Source organism: Myodes glareolus, chromosome 3, assembly GCF_982192425.1.
Source record: "Myodes glareolus chromosome 3, mMyoGla1.1, whole genome shotgun sequence".
NCBI classification, from domain to species: domain Eukaryota; kingdom Metazoa; phylum Chordata; class Mammalia; order Rodentia; family Cricetidae; genus Myodes; species Myodes glareolus.
The window spans coordinates 29,920,200-29,938,197 of NC_142028.1; the positions used below are offsets into that span (position 1 = coordinate 29,920,200).

At 49.1% G+C, this 17,998-nt stretch overlaps 1 protein-coding gene across 12 annotated transcripts in view; it reads left to right on the plus strand.

Annotated features, from left to right (window-relative positions):
- Mical3 (microtubule associated monooxygenase, calponin and LIM domain containing 3) overlaps positions 1-17,998 on the plus strand; it is a 182,780-nt gene that overhangs the window by 80,270 nt on the left and 84,512 nt on the right. For 10 of the 12 annotated variants that reach the window (XM_087904301.1, XM_087904290.1, XM_087904294.1 and 7 more), the window contains exons 10-17: positions 3,885-4,011; positions 5,479-5,575; positions 8,172-8,319; positions 10,339-10,535; positions 12,669-12,781; positions 12,878-12,940; positions 13,610-13,783; positions 15,242-15,325. In XM_087904301.1, the coding sequence (XP_087760427.1) occupies positions 3,885-4,011; positions 5,479-5,575; positions 8,172-8,319; positions 10,339-10,535; positions 12,669-12,781; positions 12,878-12,940; positions 13,610-13,783; positions 15,242-15,325 (1,003 nt within the window). The remainder of the gene's footprint in view (positions 1-3,884; positions 4,012-5,478; positions 5,576-8,171; positions 8,320-10,338; positions 10,536-12,668; positions 12,782-12,877; positions 12,941-13,609; positions 13,784-15,241; positions 15,326-17,998) is intronic. The other 2 variants (XM_087904299.1, XM_087904300.1) reach the window with 1 other exon arrangement.

Consider the following 17,998-nt stretch of genomic DNA (forward strand, 5'->3'; position numbering starts at 1 on the left):
AGGCAGCATCTACTGTTGGCACATGGTGTCTGCATCTTTGTGCATCACCCACTGGTCCTGACATCTTTTTAATAATTATGTGAACAAACGCACAGAAGCAACATGTTGGTACCCATGCTCCATAAGCCAGTGTGGCAGTGGGAATGTGCTCGCAGAGGGAACCTGATCACAGAGGGAACGTGCTAGCAAAGGAAATGTACTCTCAGTGGGAACGTGCTTGCAGAGGGAACGTGCTCGCAGTGGGAGTGTGCTAGCAGAGGAGACATGCACGCAGTGGGAACAGTAGGAACGTGCTAGCCGTAGGAACATGTACACAGTGGGAACAGTGAGAACATGCTATCAGTGGGAACATGCACGCAGTGGGAACGTGCTAGCAGAGGGGACATGCTAGCAGTGGGAACATGCTCGCAGAGGGAACATGCACACAGTGGGAACGTGCTCGCAGTGGGAACGTGCTTGCAGAGGAAACGTGCTTGCAGTGGGAACATGCACGCAGTGGGAACATGCTAGCCATGGGAACATGCTCGCAGAGGGAACGTGCTCGCTGTGGGAACATGCTCGCAGAGGGAACATGCTAGCTGTGGGAACGTGCTTGCAGTGGGACCATGCTCGCAGAGGGAACGTGCTCGCAGTATGAACATGCTTGCAGAGGGAACATGCTAGCTATGGGAACATGCTCGCAGAGGGAACGTGCTCGCAGTGGGAAGATACTAGCTGTGGGAACATGCTCACAGAGGGAACATGCTAGCTGTGGGAACGTGCTCGCAGTGGGAACGTGCTGTCAGCACTGTTGAAAGTGACAAGCTGAAGAGAAAGCTCCAGCATGCTTGTAAACGTTTCTTGAACCCCTGGATGCCGGATGTTTGGAAACAGATGATTGTAAATGAGGCAAGGGCATTAGGATTCGCTTGCTGTTTACCCTGACTAGGAGAAATAGAAATGTGAGATTTCCTTAATGAAACTGATAATTGATATTATTCTCTGATAGTTGATATTATTACTTTTCTATTGTGACAAAACATCATGACCAAGGCAGCTTATAAAAGAAGTTTCTTTGGGGGCTTACAGCTTCAGAAGGCTGTCGTGGTGATGGTCATGGTGGGGAGCATGATGCCAGGCAGGGAGGCATGGCGCTGGAGCAGTAGCTGAGAGCTCGCATCTGACCCAGAGGCATGAAGCCAAGAGAGAGCTAAGTGGGAAACCTCTAAGCCACTCCTAGTAACACACCTTCTCCAACAAGGCCACATCTCCTAAGCCCTCCCAAACAGTTCCACCAACTGGGGACCAAGTATTCAGACATATGAGTCTTTGGGGACCATACTCATTTAAACCACCACATTTCAGTCCCTAGCCCCCATAGTCTTGTGGCCATATTGTAATGCAAAATTCATTTAGTCCAACTTCAGAAATCCCCATTACATACTAACAACATACAATGGCACAGAATATACATGACTATTACCATTCAAAACAGGTTGAATGGGGATATAATGAGGACAGACTCCGTATCTAATGTCAGAGGGTTTAAACGGCGCCAGCCTTCTCTCTTGGGCCGGTTCCACTCCCTGATGCCACTCTCCCTGGAAGACCGCCAAGGCTCTGGGATCTCCAGCTCAGTCTAGGCTTCCCTTGTACAGCTTCTCAGGGCCTCCTTGCAGACAGTCCCCTGCCGTAGCGAGGCCTCAAGGTTAGCTTCTTCCTAACCTAAGAGGAAGATCCTACAACACCTTTACTCATGCATCCTTCATGACTCTAAACTTTGGAGTCTAAACCCTAAACTTTGCAGCTGGTATTTCCAAGTTTGGCTGCCCACTTGGGATGGAGCCTGGCCCCTCCCTGCATTACATTTGTATAAACTTTGACTTGTTTCCTTTTAGGAGCAGAAGATTCCTTAGGCCTTTTCCTTTCATTAGCTGCAGGGCTAGCTGTGTGGAACCTTGCCCTGAGGGTAGCACTCCCTTTTTTACCATGTTATACCAGGTCTCTCTTTATGTCTTTTAACACAGTTCTTGGTGCCAATGTTTAATTTTCTTGTGCTCCTTTTCTGCTCAAACTGTACGTCTTGTATCTCTTTGCCCTGTTGCTCTCTTTCGTTGTAGACCTGCATAGGAATGGTCACTAAACCGGGTGGTGGCGCACGCCTTTAATCCCAGCACTCAGGAGGCAGAGGCAGGTGGATCTCTGTGAGTTTGAGGCCAGCCTAGTCTAGAAGACCTAGTTCCACGACAGGCTCCAAAGCTACAGAGAAACGTCAAAAACCAAAAAAACCAAAAAACCAAAACAAAACAAAAAAATAAACAAAAGAATGGTTACTAATAACCTTATGACAGTTAATAGTAGGTTGTCTTGAAATCTCTTTTGCCAATAATATTAGTACAGAACTCTTCAATTTAGCCTCAGGCACATTCTTAGGACTATTTTTCTTTTCTTTTCTTTCTTTCCAAAATATTATAAGAATGGCTTTTACGACTCTTAACGGTGGTTTGGGCTTTGATGAAGAACACAACTGGCTATGAGAATTAATGTGAACTTTAGGACACAAAAAGAAGAAAACAAAAAGAGAAAAAAAAAAAAAGAATGGCTTTTAGCCCAGTTGCGAATATTGTTCTCCTCTGAAATCTCTTGAGCTGGGCTGCCGTAGTCCACATTGCTCTATGTGCTGTTGTCCCCAAAGCTCCTAGGATGGGCTCTACAGTGCTCAGCTGCTTTCCTAGTCCAGAGAACCAAAGTCTTCCATGCTTCCCCCAAATCTGCATAGTCAGGCCAGTCACAGCCATACCCCACTCCTGGTCATAACTTCTGTCATAGTTAGGGTTCCTGTGGTTACACCGTGACCAGTGCATCTTGGGGAGGACAGGGTTTATTTGGCTTACACGTCCTCATTACTGATGAGGAACTTAAAGCAGGGCAGGAGCCTGGAGGCAGGAGCTGAGGCCGAGGCCATGAAGAGGTGCTGCTTACTGGCTTACTCCTCGTGTTTGCTCGACATGCTTTCTTATAGAACCACCAGCCCAGATGGCACCACCATGGACTGGGCCCTCCCACATCAATCACTAAGAAAATGCCCTACAGGCTTGCCTACAGCCTGATCTTATTAGAGGCATTTGCTTAATTGAGATTCGCTGCTCTTAGATGACTCTAGCTTGTGTCGAGTTGACATAAAAACCAGCCAGCATTGTTTATCATTTTAGATCTTTAATGTAAGGCCTGCGTCTGGATGTAATGACAAAGCTTATTTTTTCTTTGTTTTTGTGTGTTGAGATAAGAGTCTCCCTCAGTACCCTAGGCTGGCTTAGTACTCACTTTATAGTCCTAGCTGACCTAGAACTCAAAGCATTCCCCTGCCTGCGTGCTAGAATTGTAGGCGTGAGCGACCACATCTACCACCTCGCTACCACCATGCTGGGGACTGGACTTCCAACAGGTGACCTTTGAGGAAGTAACCATGGCGCTGACAGACTCTATGAGGAATTATGCTAACAGAGATGTTATGGAAGTATCCTTCATCCTTTAGATGAAATATTCTGAGGGGGAAGGTTCAACCGAGGTGACTGCAGGGGATAGGACTCAGGACCAGACACACTGTGTGTTCCAGTAACCCCACACTAGCTAGTCATAGGATCCTTTTCAATTTCTCAAAAACCACAGTAAATACTTGCTCACTACCCAACAGCCTTCTAAATTAGCGGCCTTTGCCACCTCTGACAGAATTGTCCCTGTGCTTCCCTTTCCCTGATCCAGATCCATGGAGTCACTGAGTGCTGGGTCTGCAGGGAAAAGCTGAGATCGATTTAATTAGCTGGATTCATCAGGGATGACTGCTAATCTGTGCGGTAATTTGGTATTGTTACCGCATGTGAGCCCACTGTTGTGTGTCATTGCAGGGAAAGCATTTATAGGTTGCTGCCTCAGACCACCCCTGAGAACGTGAGCAAAAACTTCAGCCAGTATAGCATCGACCCTGTCACTAGGTATCCCAATATTAATATCAACTTCCTCCGGCCGAGCCAGGTAAGAGCCTGTCAGTTATGTACTCCTCGACCCGTGTTCTAGATGCTCATAACTCTACTCAATAGACCAGACCGGAATGTGTACAATTATGTATGTTATTATACAGTATATATTCCAACAGGAATGTGTATATTATTATACAGTATATGTTCCAACAGGAATGTGTTTTACTATGTATATTATTATACAGTATATATAGTATATATTCCAAGAGGAATGTGTATAACTGTGTGTTACTGTACAGTATATATTCCAACAGAAATGTGTACAACTATGTATGTTATTATACAGTATATATTCCAACAGGAATGTGTGTAGCTATGTTTGTTATTATACAACACATGCTTTAAGTAATCCAAGTTGAGATCTGTGTTGTTGAAGTAGATATTATTTCCCATTACCACATTCAGCAGCTGGGCCACAGAGAGTCATCCTTCCGTCTTTTTCTTTATTAGTTGGTCAGTTGTTTTGAGTTGGGGGTGGAAGTGGGGAGACTTGAATGTGCTGTAAGCCAAGCACACTTAGACTTACTATATAGCCCAGGCTGGCTTTGAACTCATGATGATCCTCTTGGATCAGCTTCGTGGGTGCTGGAGCTACGGTCGGATGCGAGCCACCATGTCTGGCTAAGTAAAGTTGTTTTAATGACTTGTAGAAGATCAGAAGTGACAAAAACGAGAGACCTAGAACTTCACCCTACACCTTCTAACCCAGACCACACAGAGCAAGGCAAAGGGCCCCAACTGGTTCAGTGGTCGGGAAGGATGGTGTCACCGACGGCATCACCGCCCATCAGCCAAAACTCAGCCAGGCTGTTTGGCTTCCTCAGAGCCTCAGCTCTGCACCTGCGAAGTGTAGTTGGTAACCTGCCTCCACACAGCGTCATCGTCAGGCGGACGTGATTGTTCTCGCGAAAGGGCTTTGAAAGGTTAGGGTGCTCTCTGCGAGTAGAAGCATTGTTGTTAGTGTCAGCCTAGATTTTGTCCTGACTCCTTTAGAATCTGTAAAGCCGTCTTTCCTATGACATCCAACAGAGCATAACAGTCCCAGGGAGTAAAACGCATCAGGAAGCAGCCTCCTTCCCACGTTTGTCTGCATTCTAGAGGACTCTCTTCTTTACCTTCTGCCTGATGTCTGCACAGTGTTATAAATATGTTGAAGGTGGGCAGCATCTGGCCAGAGGCACTGCTGTAGCCCACTGGCTTACTTTTCCAGCACAGCTGCTTACGTTTAAATTTTGTGTCTCCAAAACCCCGGTCCACTAAAGCGCTAAAGTCATCATGTAGATTCTGTCTAAGCTTTACCATGGGCGGATAGCTCTGCTTAGCCACACAAGACCCTGACCCCGACTCCCAACACCGCCAGAAAGTAAAAATAAATATATAGACGTTATCAGCTTGCTTCTTTTCAGTGGGGATTTGTTATTTGGGTTTGATATTCCTTTTCGACCTTTCACCTTTCTGCCAGGTGCGCCATTTATATGATAGCGGAGAAACAAAAGATATCCACCTGGAAATGGAGAACCTGGTGAATTCCCGAACCACTCCCAAGCTGACTCGCAACGGTGAGCTCTGACAATGGTCTAACCTGTTTAAAGAAGTCTGCAGTCATCCGTCAAGCCCTTGCCTGACCACAGTACTCCCAGAGGCCCTGGACTGTTGCCAGTGGTTTTACCCTCTGGAGATATTAGGTTGTTGCCAGGGTATATTTTTATGTCGTGACTGGGTTAGGTTTGCCAGTGGCTGCAGTGGATAGAACTCGGGGCTGTTACTTACACTTTCTGGAATGCACAAAACAATCCTCACACCCACAGGAAAGTATTGTGGTCTAAGGTAGTGTAAAAGTGTGGAGGTAAAGCCCAGCAGGGGTGGCGCACGACGTAAATCCCAGCACTCGGGAGGCAGAGGCAGGTGGATCTCTGTGAGTTTGAGGCCAGCTTGGTCTACAGAGTGAGTTCCAGGACAGGCTCCAAAATCTACAGAGAAACCCTATCTCAAAAAAAAAAAAAGAAAAAAAAATATAGAGGTAAATTGCTTCATGAACTTTTCCTAGGGAGACATAAGCAAATGTCTGTTTGTCCCAGATAGGGAACCGACAGTAGACAAAGTAATGAGTCCTCGAGTGTAGCTCTGTGACCCAGTGAGTTAATAAGCGTACCTGCAGGAACATGGGTGACCCCCAAATGTCCACCTCGCTGAAGTCTCACTCCCATACAGCTGATGATTTATTCACAGCTGTGTGGCTAGAGTCGTCCCTTCAGTTAGGCCTCTGCTTCTCTCTGCTCCAGCCCCTCCTGAGACTGTGCAGCTGGGGCAGCGCTGTGTGAAGCTGGGAGGGAGGTGTTTCCGTCCTGTGCAGGGAATGCCAGCAGCCCTCACTTTAGCCCTTAAGGGTTGCTAAGCCCAGCTGCTCTGATGACGACACTTGGAAGACGGCGTCCCACAACAGCCAGTTACAGATCCTGGGGAGGGTGAGAAAGAATGCCCAAGCACACACGTTCCTGGGTACTCTCACATACACTCAAGTTATGGGAGAGAACACGTGGTGACCTTTCATCCGGGCCCTGAGACAGCACCATCGTGCCATGGCAGACATGAAGGCCATTCTGTGTTTTGTGTGTGTTGAAGGGCTCTGAGTACAAGCGGTCGGGTGCTTTAGGACAGACTGAGTAGGGACATGCACTAGGTGCACATCGCTTAGTTGTCTGTGGTAAACCAGAATGGGGCTAAGGCAGTGATCACAGCAGAACCTGGACGTCGGGGCCAAACACAAGCAGCTCTCAGTGCAAGCTGTGCCATCTGCAGTGTGACCTTGAGCGGATCAGCCAGAACCTCAGACCCTCAGTTTCTTTGTCTTTGATCTGGGAGGAACAGCACAGCGCTCGGGTTGCTGTCATGAGGTTTCTGGCATGGCACTTGCCAGTGCTGGGCCTGCTATGCCTGGAAACAACGACAGTTTTGTCATTGTCACTAATATTAAAAGTCTGAAGGCACCACGGTGGGCGGGCATGGACAGCTGGTTGTCCTGAGAGGCAGTAGGTAGGTGGGTGTGATTTTGCTGCACGGGTTTGAGTTCCATCGTGGATAGTTTAATAACATGGTCGTGAAGTGTCAGGGTAGCTTTGAAAACTAACAGGCAGGTTATAACATCCTCTTCTCCCATGGGGTGTCAACCCCTTGAGAGCAGAGAATGGATCTCTCTCGCCTTTTCCGTGTTCACCTGGGCTTCTGCGGTTGCCCCGTATATGTGGAGATGTGCAGACGTGGGAAACACCTGAGTGGGTCACTGTCAAGGCCAAGAGATGGCAGCGGAAGCTCTCTGCTCCGTTTTTCGCCCCGTTTCTTGTCTCACACCACGCTGTCACTGTGAGACGTTTTTAACCCATCTGTTCACGAATCACAAAGTGGCTTAGGGCAAAGCTAAACCGGGAACAGGCTGCTCAAGCGCAGACCAGTGCTCACGGGCTCTTCTGTATTTGCAGACCTCCTCGTGAGGAAGACATGCCAGTGAGTCAAGAAACTTCTGTGTGTCTCTTTGCCTTGTCATCGTCTCCACATGTGATCGTTGGCACATATGTTAGCCACACGGTCGCTCACCTGGGTCTAGGGAGCTGCTCTGGTCTGGCGTGTGTGGCCTTGTCATTGTCACCCTAGAAAGTCTCTTCACTTGGCTCTCTGTCAGTACCTTAGGAAGTGAGACGCAGGCTTTGTTTGCTTTCGGTTTAAGGTATCATGGAGGAAACCTTTTCTGATCTAATCTCCCAGGTGTTGCTGTGGAGGAAAAGGCTTCCTCAGCCTGTTGCCAGGCAACTCTCCAGGGACATCTTGACTCTGGTGCCAGTGAGGTATCAGCTCAGTAGGTGGCACTTTGCCATCTGCTTGTCTCCCGGAGTGCTGCTGGAACATGGCTTCCGTGTGGCAGGCCCTTGTCACTCTGCTCGGAGCTATCTGTCTGGGCCATTGACCCTGCAATCCGATAGGTCAGTGCCTAAAATTCTGCTACCATGACACCAGTGACATAAACTTAGGCTGAGGCTCTCTTCCAAAAATAACACTGGCTGTTTTCAGTAATTTTTCAAACTGGAACTGTGTACTGAAACATGTATGCTGTGTCAATGTTACTTGGGGAGCACCCTTCAATAATTATTTTTACTGTTTTAGAGTCTGTAGCTCGTTCAAGCAAACTGCTGGGGTGGTGTCAAAGGCAGACAGATGGCTACGCAGGGGTAAATGTGACAGATCTTACCACGTCTTGGAAAAGTGGACTGGCCCTGTGCGCAATCATCCACAGATACCGCCCTGATCTGATGTAAGTCATGACCGATTTTGTGTTTCATTTTGTATTCACCAAGGGTCCCAGAGCCCAGAGCATATGCAAAGTTTATGCTTCTTCCTAGTATGGCTGCACAGTAAAAAAAAAAAAAAAAACAAAAAAAAAACAAAAAACAACGCTCTCTAGAAGGCCAAGATTTTGACTTATTTAGACTTCTTTAAAATCAACCCCCCGAAAAAGTTAGCTCTAAAAATCATAGCATTCTGAAGGTCAAAAACTAGTTTTAACACCCACCTGGGCCTGTTAACTTTGCACAAAGGAAAACTCTGTTTATTGGCCCCAAGTTGAACTCTTCGTTTTTGGCTAGCTCGCTCTCAGATGCGATTGATCACAAGGGAAACCTGGCTGCAACACTTGGCTAGCTCAACCCAACCGAAGACAATAGGTCCGTACTGATTTATGACGGTCTTGGGCATTTTCTCTAAAGATTATACTTTTTACAAGTGCGCCCTTGAGCTTCTCTGAACGGCATCTTACTTACTATCCCTCTGATAGCCATTTTTCACTCCTCTTGGGTCAGCCCGCTAGGACAAAGCACTCAGACCTCACCCTACCTTTGTTAGGTTGTTGTTACTATGGAAGCTAAACAGATTCAGAGACAGCAGCAGGACCTGGTGGATTTTCTTGGCTGCCTTCTTTTTTATCATTAGGGCCACTCAAGGGCCCAGGTTTTTCCCATTGTTCTAATGCTTGGTTAAGGAAATCCTAAAAGACACAGCCCCTATTTTGTGATTCTAGCTGCTAATGATGCGAGAGGTAGATTAGCAGTGAGGACCCTGTCAGTGTAAGGCTCTAGGTTTGATCCCCAGGACCACAAAACAAAACAACTGTAACCAGGCATTCCCGTGCTCTCAGCCTCCGGCCGCCGGGCCGCTTAGGTAGGAGAGTCGAGTTTCAGATTGAAACTGTCTACTAAAAAGAATAAATAAATACAGAGAGATGGGAAGTGTATCTCTTGATCAACAGACACCAACCAGGCTTTAGGTTCAACCAGGCAAAATTAAAAGAAGGGGTAAATTTCTAATGACCTCTGAGGCTGAGGTTGGCAAAAAAAAAAAAAAAAAAAAAAAAGTAAAAAAAGTAAATGAAAGTAGCGGGTTGAGGAGGGAGAACAGCTATGTGGCACGATGGGGCTGGAGGGGGGATGGAGGGTGGGTAGAGGGGTCCTCTTAGAGTGCGGGCAGGTGGCCTGAAGAAGGCCTGAGGGAGACCGGAAAGCAGTGAGGGCCTGCGTGATTCAGCACGGTTTGGACCGTGTTCAGGGTGAGTGCTCTTGGTTTAATAGGCTTAATCTAAGAGAAAAGTAATTTGTTTGAAATGGAAAAAAAATTCCAAGAGGTCAGTAGGTTAATGCTAAGTAAGGGATGCCAGGATAGTGAAGTCAGTGAGAAAAAACCTCAGCGGTCCTTTAAGCAAGAGCTTAAAACCTGGGGGGCGGGTGTTTGTGAATCAAACTGGAAAAACTGGGAGAAGTTCAGGAGATTCAGGGGTTCCCTTTTGAAGAAGGTTTTAGAATTTCCCCTCAAGAGAAAGCTTAGTAAAATTTCCCTGAACTGTTGGGGCAAGCGACAGCCCCAGACATTGGGAACTCTGTCCAGACAGGGTTGTGTCACTGTTGGACATTAGTTTCCTATGTGTCTGTGGACAGGCGTGCAGGAACACACGCTAAGATAGTTCCCGTCCTGAGCTTACATTATAGTAAGAAGTCGGTGTTCCTGGCAGATGCAAGCTGTCTCTCCCCTGCCACCTCCTCCCACCCCCTCCCAGTTCATCTCGCTGGGTAGCTGTCCAGTAATTTCTCCAACGGTGTTGTGGGTTTTCTTAGCTGGAAGGGAAGAAAGGGGTTGAGGAAAGCTGACCTGCTCTCTGATCCAAGGATGCCGCCCGGCTCCCTGGACCTCAGGGACTGGGAAGTGGCAGTGGCGCAAGGCACAGTGCTCTGGTTTGGGGGCAGTCAGCCCTACTTGATCTGCTTCTCCTTGTCATGCTTCCCAGAGACTTCGACTCTTTGGATGAGCAGAATGTGGAGAAGAATAACCAGCTGGCCTTCGACATCGCCGAGAAGGAACTGGGCATCTCTCCCATCATGACCGGCAAGGAGATGGCGGCAGTGGCGGAGCCCGACAAGCTCTCCATGGTGATGTACCTCACACAGTTCTACGAGATGTTCAAGGATTCACTCTCTTCCAGCGGTGAGGACCTGAGGGCTCGGGCGGGGCTCCTGGCCCCCTGCTGCCTGGTCAGCAGGGCCGTCCCTAGAGCCTTGCTTCACACGCTCTGTCTCAGCCCTGTGTTCTTAACCTTACCCTGTCTTCAAAACCATTCTCACTTTACCACTAAGCATGCAGAACCGATCTGTCCAAAGCTTTCTTCCTTGACTCTGCCACATTCCCCCAGCCTCTCTCAGACCCATTTCTTCTGCACTGGTGGCTCCTGATGAACTTGGAAGTACTTTGTGATACTGCTTCTCTTGGTGGGACTCTGCCCAGATGACCCTGCGCCCTGGCAGAGTCTCCCCAAGCCAAGTTCTTTTCTTGTCTCTCACCTCTTTATTTTTTCATTTTTTTAGTTTGTGTGTGGTGCATGCATGAATGTATGTGTATGTGTGTGTGTGGTTGCTCCTGAGGTCTCATAAACATCAAACATGCTCCTCACACTGGAGCTACACGCCTTTGTTTCTCATCTTGTAGTCTGGGTATTTCTCCAGTCAGTGCCCTGCCGTGACATCTGCTGGCGCTCTCTCACGGTCCCAGCGTCTGCGGTGCTGGGTTTTAGGATTCTCAATAGCTCCTCGCTCTCGGGCTTCCCTTGCATTTCTCCCTCTTAGAGATTCCCATTTGTTGCCTTGGCCCTTAGCTTGCTAACTCAGCTAGCACTCAGTAGGGCTACGGAAAGTATTCCTGTCGCAGCCTGTTCTGGTTTCCTTTTCTGCTGCTATGATGAGAACCCTGACCAGAAGCAGATGAGGGGAGGAGAGAGTTTTCTTGGCTCCCGCTGCCAGGTCACAATCCATCACCGAGGGAAAATGGGGTGGGAGCTCAGGCAGGAACTATCAAGCAATGCTGTTTGCCACCTTACTGTCTGGTTCACTTGCTCCCAGGCCCGCTAGACATCCCAGGGCCACCTGTCTGGGGTAGTGCTCCCTACGGTCATCTGAGTCCTCCTGTATCAGTGAATAATCAAGACAGTCCCATCCCCCCCCCCCAGGACAGTTTGACCCAGGCAGTTGTTCAATCAAGACTTTTCTCTCTGATGACACTGGGTTATGTCAAGTTGACAAAGCTACCTGGGACACCATTTAGGGTCCCACAAGCACAGTGCTTCAGAGTGTCGGCAGTGTCTGACCTGGGTTTTGTTCCAGTGTTTCCACGTTTCACCCTTGGGCAGGTTGCTGAATTTCCTTACACGTCAGTCTCCCTGCATGTAAACGGGGAGTGATGGGTATCTAATAGTGCTGTTTTGTGCCAAGAATGGCAAGTGAGCGCTGAATAAATAAATGTTAGCGATTCATTATCGGTTCTAATTACTAGTCTCAAAATTGCTGTTGCTATGAATGTAATATCAGAATTCCCACCAGCAAGATGGCTCAGTGGGTAAAGGTGCTTACCAGCAGACAATAAGAACCTGATAAACTGAGTTCAGTCCCTGGAAGCCACAGAGAGGCAGGAGGAGAAAACTGACCCCACAAAGCTGTCCTCTGACCCCAACACATGCTTGGGTCATGTGTGCTTCCCCGATAATAATAATATTAATAATATTTGGAATTCAGTTAGTGGTACCCTCCTCCCCCGGTGTCTTCAAGCCCATATACCCTTTAGGCACCTGTGTCTTTGCCTAACTGGATATATGTTTTTTACAGCACCAGCCCTGAGCCGAGTAGCCCTGTTCATTGAGAACCCTTCTTCAGAACCCAACTAAGAACATGGCCTCTGAAGCCCCCCCCAAACAAAACCCAACAGCCCCATGTCTCATACCTCTCAACCCTCCACCCCAGCCTGAAGGTTTTTTGATCAAAATTTGACTTCGGCAGTCTGCTGTGGTAGTCACAGGCAGAGTCCAACCTATACAGAGCAGAAGTGTGGGTTGCTGCAACTGGAGTGTAAGGAATGTGGTTGGTTATGTGTGTGTGGATGGAAAAGAGAGTGTCTAGACCTGAGCACGCATTTCCTTTCTGGTGTTTCCTATGGAGAGGAATGCTCTGTCTTAGTCAGTAACCCATTGCAGTCTGGGAGCTTCCTTCCTGCCAGGCCCCTGTAAGGGAACACGGTTCTGGTCAGGACTTTGAAGCATCATCCTAGGTAAACATTGCTCACTCCTATCCACAGACACCTTGGACCTGAATGCAGAGGAAAAAGCCATCCTGATAGCCAGCACCAAATCCCCCATCTCCTTCCTGAGCAAGCTGGGCCAGACCATCTCTCGGAAGCGCTCGCCCAAGGTCTGTGCACACCTGAGTTACATTCACAGTGGCTGCAGAGCTGATGGCCAAGGAAGGTGACCAGGCTCACGCTGTCTGTGTCTTCTCTTGGTGCAGGATAAAAAGGAAAAGGATTCGGATGGGGCTGGGAAGAGGAGGAAAACCAGTCAGTCAGAGGAGGTAAGACTCATCACAGTTGGCAGGACTGGTGCACTGAATTGTCCTTCATGGTTGAAGGGTTTGGGGTTTGTCTATTTCTGTGTGCATGTTTGTATGCCTGTGTGAGTTTATATGCACTGTCTATGTGCAGGTACCCGTGAAGGCCAGAGGGCACGGGATTCCCTGGAACTAGAGTTACAGGTGGTTGTGAGCTGTCTCCTATGGGTGCTGGGAATAGAACCTGGGTCCTCTGCAGGAGTAGTAATCACGCGTAACCACGGTGCCGTCTCTCTGGCCACCTGGTTTAATTATTAATTCTCAAACTGGTATTGCTAGGTCTTTACATAGTCATCTCTCATGAGAGTTTCTGTCCTTTTTGCCTTCGTTTCATTTTCCAAAAGCTAGCAGGGAATATGCACACGCATGTGCCCAGGTGCTCTCTCACTGTGGAATCACATATTTGGCAAAGCCCAGTGGCTTGGCTGAGATCCGGGAATGCCAGCACAAGTCCCTGTGCCCTGTGGCAGTGCCCTGCCTCCTAGGATCTTGCTTACTCTGCACATCACAACTTTGCAGAGTGCTAGTTAAGCCACCTAAGACTGCTGGTCAGTTCCTGCCCACACTCTGAGAGAAGAGCATCGGCGACTCCCTGTGTCCCATCTTGATTCTTGGGTGCCTTCCGTTGGGCAGGAGGAGCCTCCCCGGAGCTACCGAGGAGAAAGACCCACCCTGGTGAGCACCCTGACGGACAGGCGGATGGATGCGGCCATTGGGAACCAGAACAAAGTAAAGTATATGGCAACCCAGCTGCTGGCCAAGTTCGAAGAGAATGCGCCCGCACAGTCCACTGGCGTGAGGAGACAGGTAAGCGCAGCTTCCCAAAGCGCCAGACGGCACAGCAAGGGCGACCTTGATGCAGTGAGATGAGCCATGCCACAGGCCCCGGGACTCCTGGGCCAGGCTTGCTCTTGTCTGAAGCTCATGCATTCAGGGCTGCATTAGCTTCACCTCAGGTCTGAGGAAACCGTGACCACAATCAGTAGAGAGGTCTGAAACGTATTTGTCTGGATGACTGTAAACACATGTATGTGTTCGCACGCACACGGACTTGAATTACAAAGGAAGCGTGGTGTGGAAGCGGTGCTTGGGGAACTGAGGCAAGAAGATTGTGATTTCAAGGCTAGCCTGAGCTACACGATAGACCATCACAAGAAAAGAATCTGACTTCCTGAAGGAAGTCTGAAAAGTAGAACCAAGGTGCTCAAGGCTCCTACAATTCTTTAACTTTGCCACATTCTTTCTGGTGGCGACCACACTGAGGACACACTTCCTCAGGTTCCGCATTTTGTTATTGACCACGGCTTACTCCCATGTCTTCTCAGCTCACATTCGGAGCATGTACACTGGGCTCTCACTGTCTCTAGCTATGGTGGATGTTTTAGTTCCTTCTCATCTTTGATAAGATACAAAGGTATCCATTCTTGCTTCTGTGAGCTAAGATTTTTGTTCCAGGAACATGGGCCATTTAGGTGGAGACGCCTGGAGACAAAAGTCACGTGTCATAGTCTGACAGCACCTGGCCTGGAGTGTCCGTATCACGCCTTGTCTCTCCTTTGCTCTGCAAATGTTGCTAAGCCTCTTTAAAGAGAAGGGGCTAATGTTTTGAAAGTCTGTCTGAAGTGTGTTGCACCGCTCCCTGATCCTGAAGGAGCATCAGGACAGGGAGATTCTCTTTCTTCACGGGCTGTAACTCCTGTGGGTCCAGAAGCAGCCGTGCATTTGCTTCTCATACCTGCGCTGGGTTAGTGTCGACACCCACCCCTGTCTTTGCCTGTTGTGTCGCAGTGGGGATGGTAGGGTTCCCTGGAGCGGTAGAGGCTGCTGTTCTCTGCCAGCCCCGTGTCAGGAGGCCACAGCGCCCCCTAGTGGAAGCCTCTGCAAGAAGGTTGCTTTCCTCATCTGAGAGGGAGTTTTCTAAATCAGATAGTTGTCTAGACCCCCAGAGGATTCAGTTTGGGATAAGAGTAGCAAGAACCACAGCCTGTTTCCCTCTCTTCATCCCCTCTTTTATCCCTCCACAAGCGTGTTTGCACTTGCGTTTGGTTTGGGGGAGGCTACTGTTGTTCCTTTATTAATGTAACTTTCTGAGAGTTAACTTAGCCTGCCCTCCCTCCCCCACCCCGCCTCACAGTTTATGGATGGATAGATGGATGTCTGTCCTCCACAGGTACCTTTTTAATGTCTTCTCCTACCTTAATGTGTTTTATTTTGTTTTGTCTCCATGTCCTGCCCCCACTCACATGTGGCCTGTGTGTGTCATAGCCGACACAAGAACGTGGGGTCAGCCGGCCGTCCTGCTGCCTGCCTGAGCAGGGTCGCCCTGCTCCCATCCCCCAGTGGAAACAGGTAAAAGAATTGCTAGGGTCTAGAATGGGCCTTCCACCCCATCTCTGCTCCTGGCCTGCCTGAAAACCTAGCTCACCAAAGCAGGAAGCTCTACCCCTGCGAGTAGTCTTTGGAAAACGTTTGACAGGCAGTGATGGTCTCATTCCACGGTTGCGTTTGCTCCCTGGGATTTGAGGAGCCTCTTAGGAAGGCTGTTGACTCCATATTGAAGGTAGCTGGAGTGATGTGGAAAGTGGTCGAGGTATGGCCCTTGAACTCTTGGGCTTTGCTGTTGTAATGTTGCTTCCAAATTGACCCCTTGGTAGCCTGCTTCCGTGCCACCTTTGTCATGCCCGAGAGCTGGGGTTGGTGCCCTTCGTGTGAGGCAGGAAGTACACCTATGGGAGTGGTCATCAGCTGTGGATTTGTTTCTTTCAGACCTATGCAAAAATGATTATGGGTTGGGTTTTTTTGGTTTTGGGTTTTTTTCTCCTTGGAATTTTGTCCACATCTTTTGGTGGAAGGCTTAGGAGCCAGTGGGAGAACATTTGCCTAGCTTCATGAGACCCTGGGCTCCATCCTTAGTCCCACCCCAAACAATAAACGATAAACCTCTTCTGGGGATTTCCACCAAAGCCTTTACAGGGCTTCTGGGAAGCTGCTTATCGGCACAGGAGGGACCCACGCCTCGGGCAGGGGAGACTTGTCAGTGGGTAGGAAGTGTCTGCACTTTTCTCCCTAGTGTTGTGTTCCAGCATTTTAGCGCTGGGGGCAGGGTACCGGATGACCATTCTCGTAGTTAGGGTCCCTTGGATAGAGCGAGCTGATCCTGGGTTCTGTTAGCTTCTCCCACAGCTGGCCTTACCAGCTCCGGTGCCTGGAAGTGCTGGGGAATGGCAAGCTGGCGTTGCTGAAATTGCTTTTCGAAGAAAATATTCCTGTCTAACCTTGTAATGATACTACACATGGGAATCAGGGCCCAGGAAGGAAGAGAGAGAGAGAGGATGCTGGAGCAGTGCCCAGACCCAAACTTCTCACCTCACTAGGCTAGAGAGAAGCCTTCTAAAAACGTCATCACGAATTTGTTCGATTTTTTTTTTTTAATCTTTTGCTTCAAGTCTTGATGGAAGGGAATCGGTGAACTCTAATCTAGAAGTTTGGAAATGTCAAGACTTATTCTTCCCAGAAAAGGCCCAAGATTAAACAGAACAGCAGGAAGGTTGGGTGTCACCTACAAGCGGGGACATGGGTGGCTCTGTGCGCAGCCTGTGCTGGGACAGCTTTGTCAGGCTTCTGGAAAGGAGGGGGCAGTGTGTGTGACCCAGAGAGCCTGCTAGGTCTCGGCCTCTGTCCTGATGAAGATCAGTCTGGCAGCCTGAAAGGTCACGAGGAACCTGGTTATACGCGGGCTGCTCAGGAAACCCAGTAGCTCACGTTATGCCAAGACCTGTGCAGAGACTGTATTTTTGTTTCTGCCTGTTCAGTTTGTCATCCGGCTCCTTTACTGTCGCCATCAGTGAAGTAAGATACTGGTAGGCTCTAGCGGGTGTCATGAAAGATGGTGTGAGCCCTGGTGACCTTGAACAATGCTCTAGGCTCCTTTGAGTGGGAGTTACAGCCTTCAGTGTCTATATAGGTGGCACTGGCACCCTGTACCTCACATTTGTTCCAGGGGAATGTCAGACACTCACATTCATCGTATTTCAGCTTCAGCTCATGGGTTTGGCCCTCTCGATGTCTCTCCTGAGAGCTAGAGATGCGTTCAGACGCTCCCAAGCCTGGGAACCCGGAGCCCGGGTGCCTGGGCTGCTGCTGGCTGGCCTCTCGCCTCCAACAGACAGCACCACACTGTGACTCACTGTGTGTGTCTCTTTGAGTGGCTCCTACTGAGGCGGCAGGCGTGGCAGGCGTGGCAGCCATGGCAGAGTTGGCATGGGGACCTGTTCCGACTTAGGTCATCGTGTAGAAGGAGGAGAGTGGATAACAGCCCTGCTTGCCAGCGATTTTCGTGCTGTTCTTTCCAGTGTAAACACTGCAGCCTGTCCTTTGCCCTCCCCTTTTCCTTTGGATCTCAAAAGTGCATCCTGCAGACGAGTTACACATCAGCCTAGGTTTGGAAGCAGATTGTCATACGAGGTGGGAAACACACCATGGAGATGTTTCTCTGACCTCACAGCGGCCACAGTCCTCCCCACCCCCACCCTCTCCCCTGTATTAGCAGTCTGGGTAAAGGAAGCTGAGAATCTTCTGGAAGGTACCAGAGAGACCCAGGGCAATGTGTGGCTGTTTCTCAAATACTGAGAAGTGTCTTTCTAAACCATGTACCAGCCCACAGAGAAGGGCGTATGTGGTACAGGCAGGACAAGGGATAGGCATTCAGTTAGGACTTAATCTGTAGAACCTGTTTTTGGGCATTTCTTTGTGGTTTTTAGAACTCTTGCGTGTGAGTGAGGGGCTTAAGAAAGCGAGGCATTGATGCGATGTGGCCACAGATGGCTTGGGGGAAACATGCTTGGCTGTGGTGTGACCTGGTGTGCAGAAGCCATGTGCTATCCCAGGTGGGCCTGGCTGCCTTTTCTTTCTGTTTATGATCAGAGCCGTCTCTGTGTCCCCAACTTCTCTGGCAAAGCCATTGACCCTTGGCTTTAGAGGGCATTGCACCAAAGTTCTCACCAGCTGTTTAGTGTAAGGCAC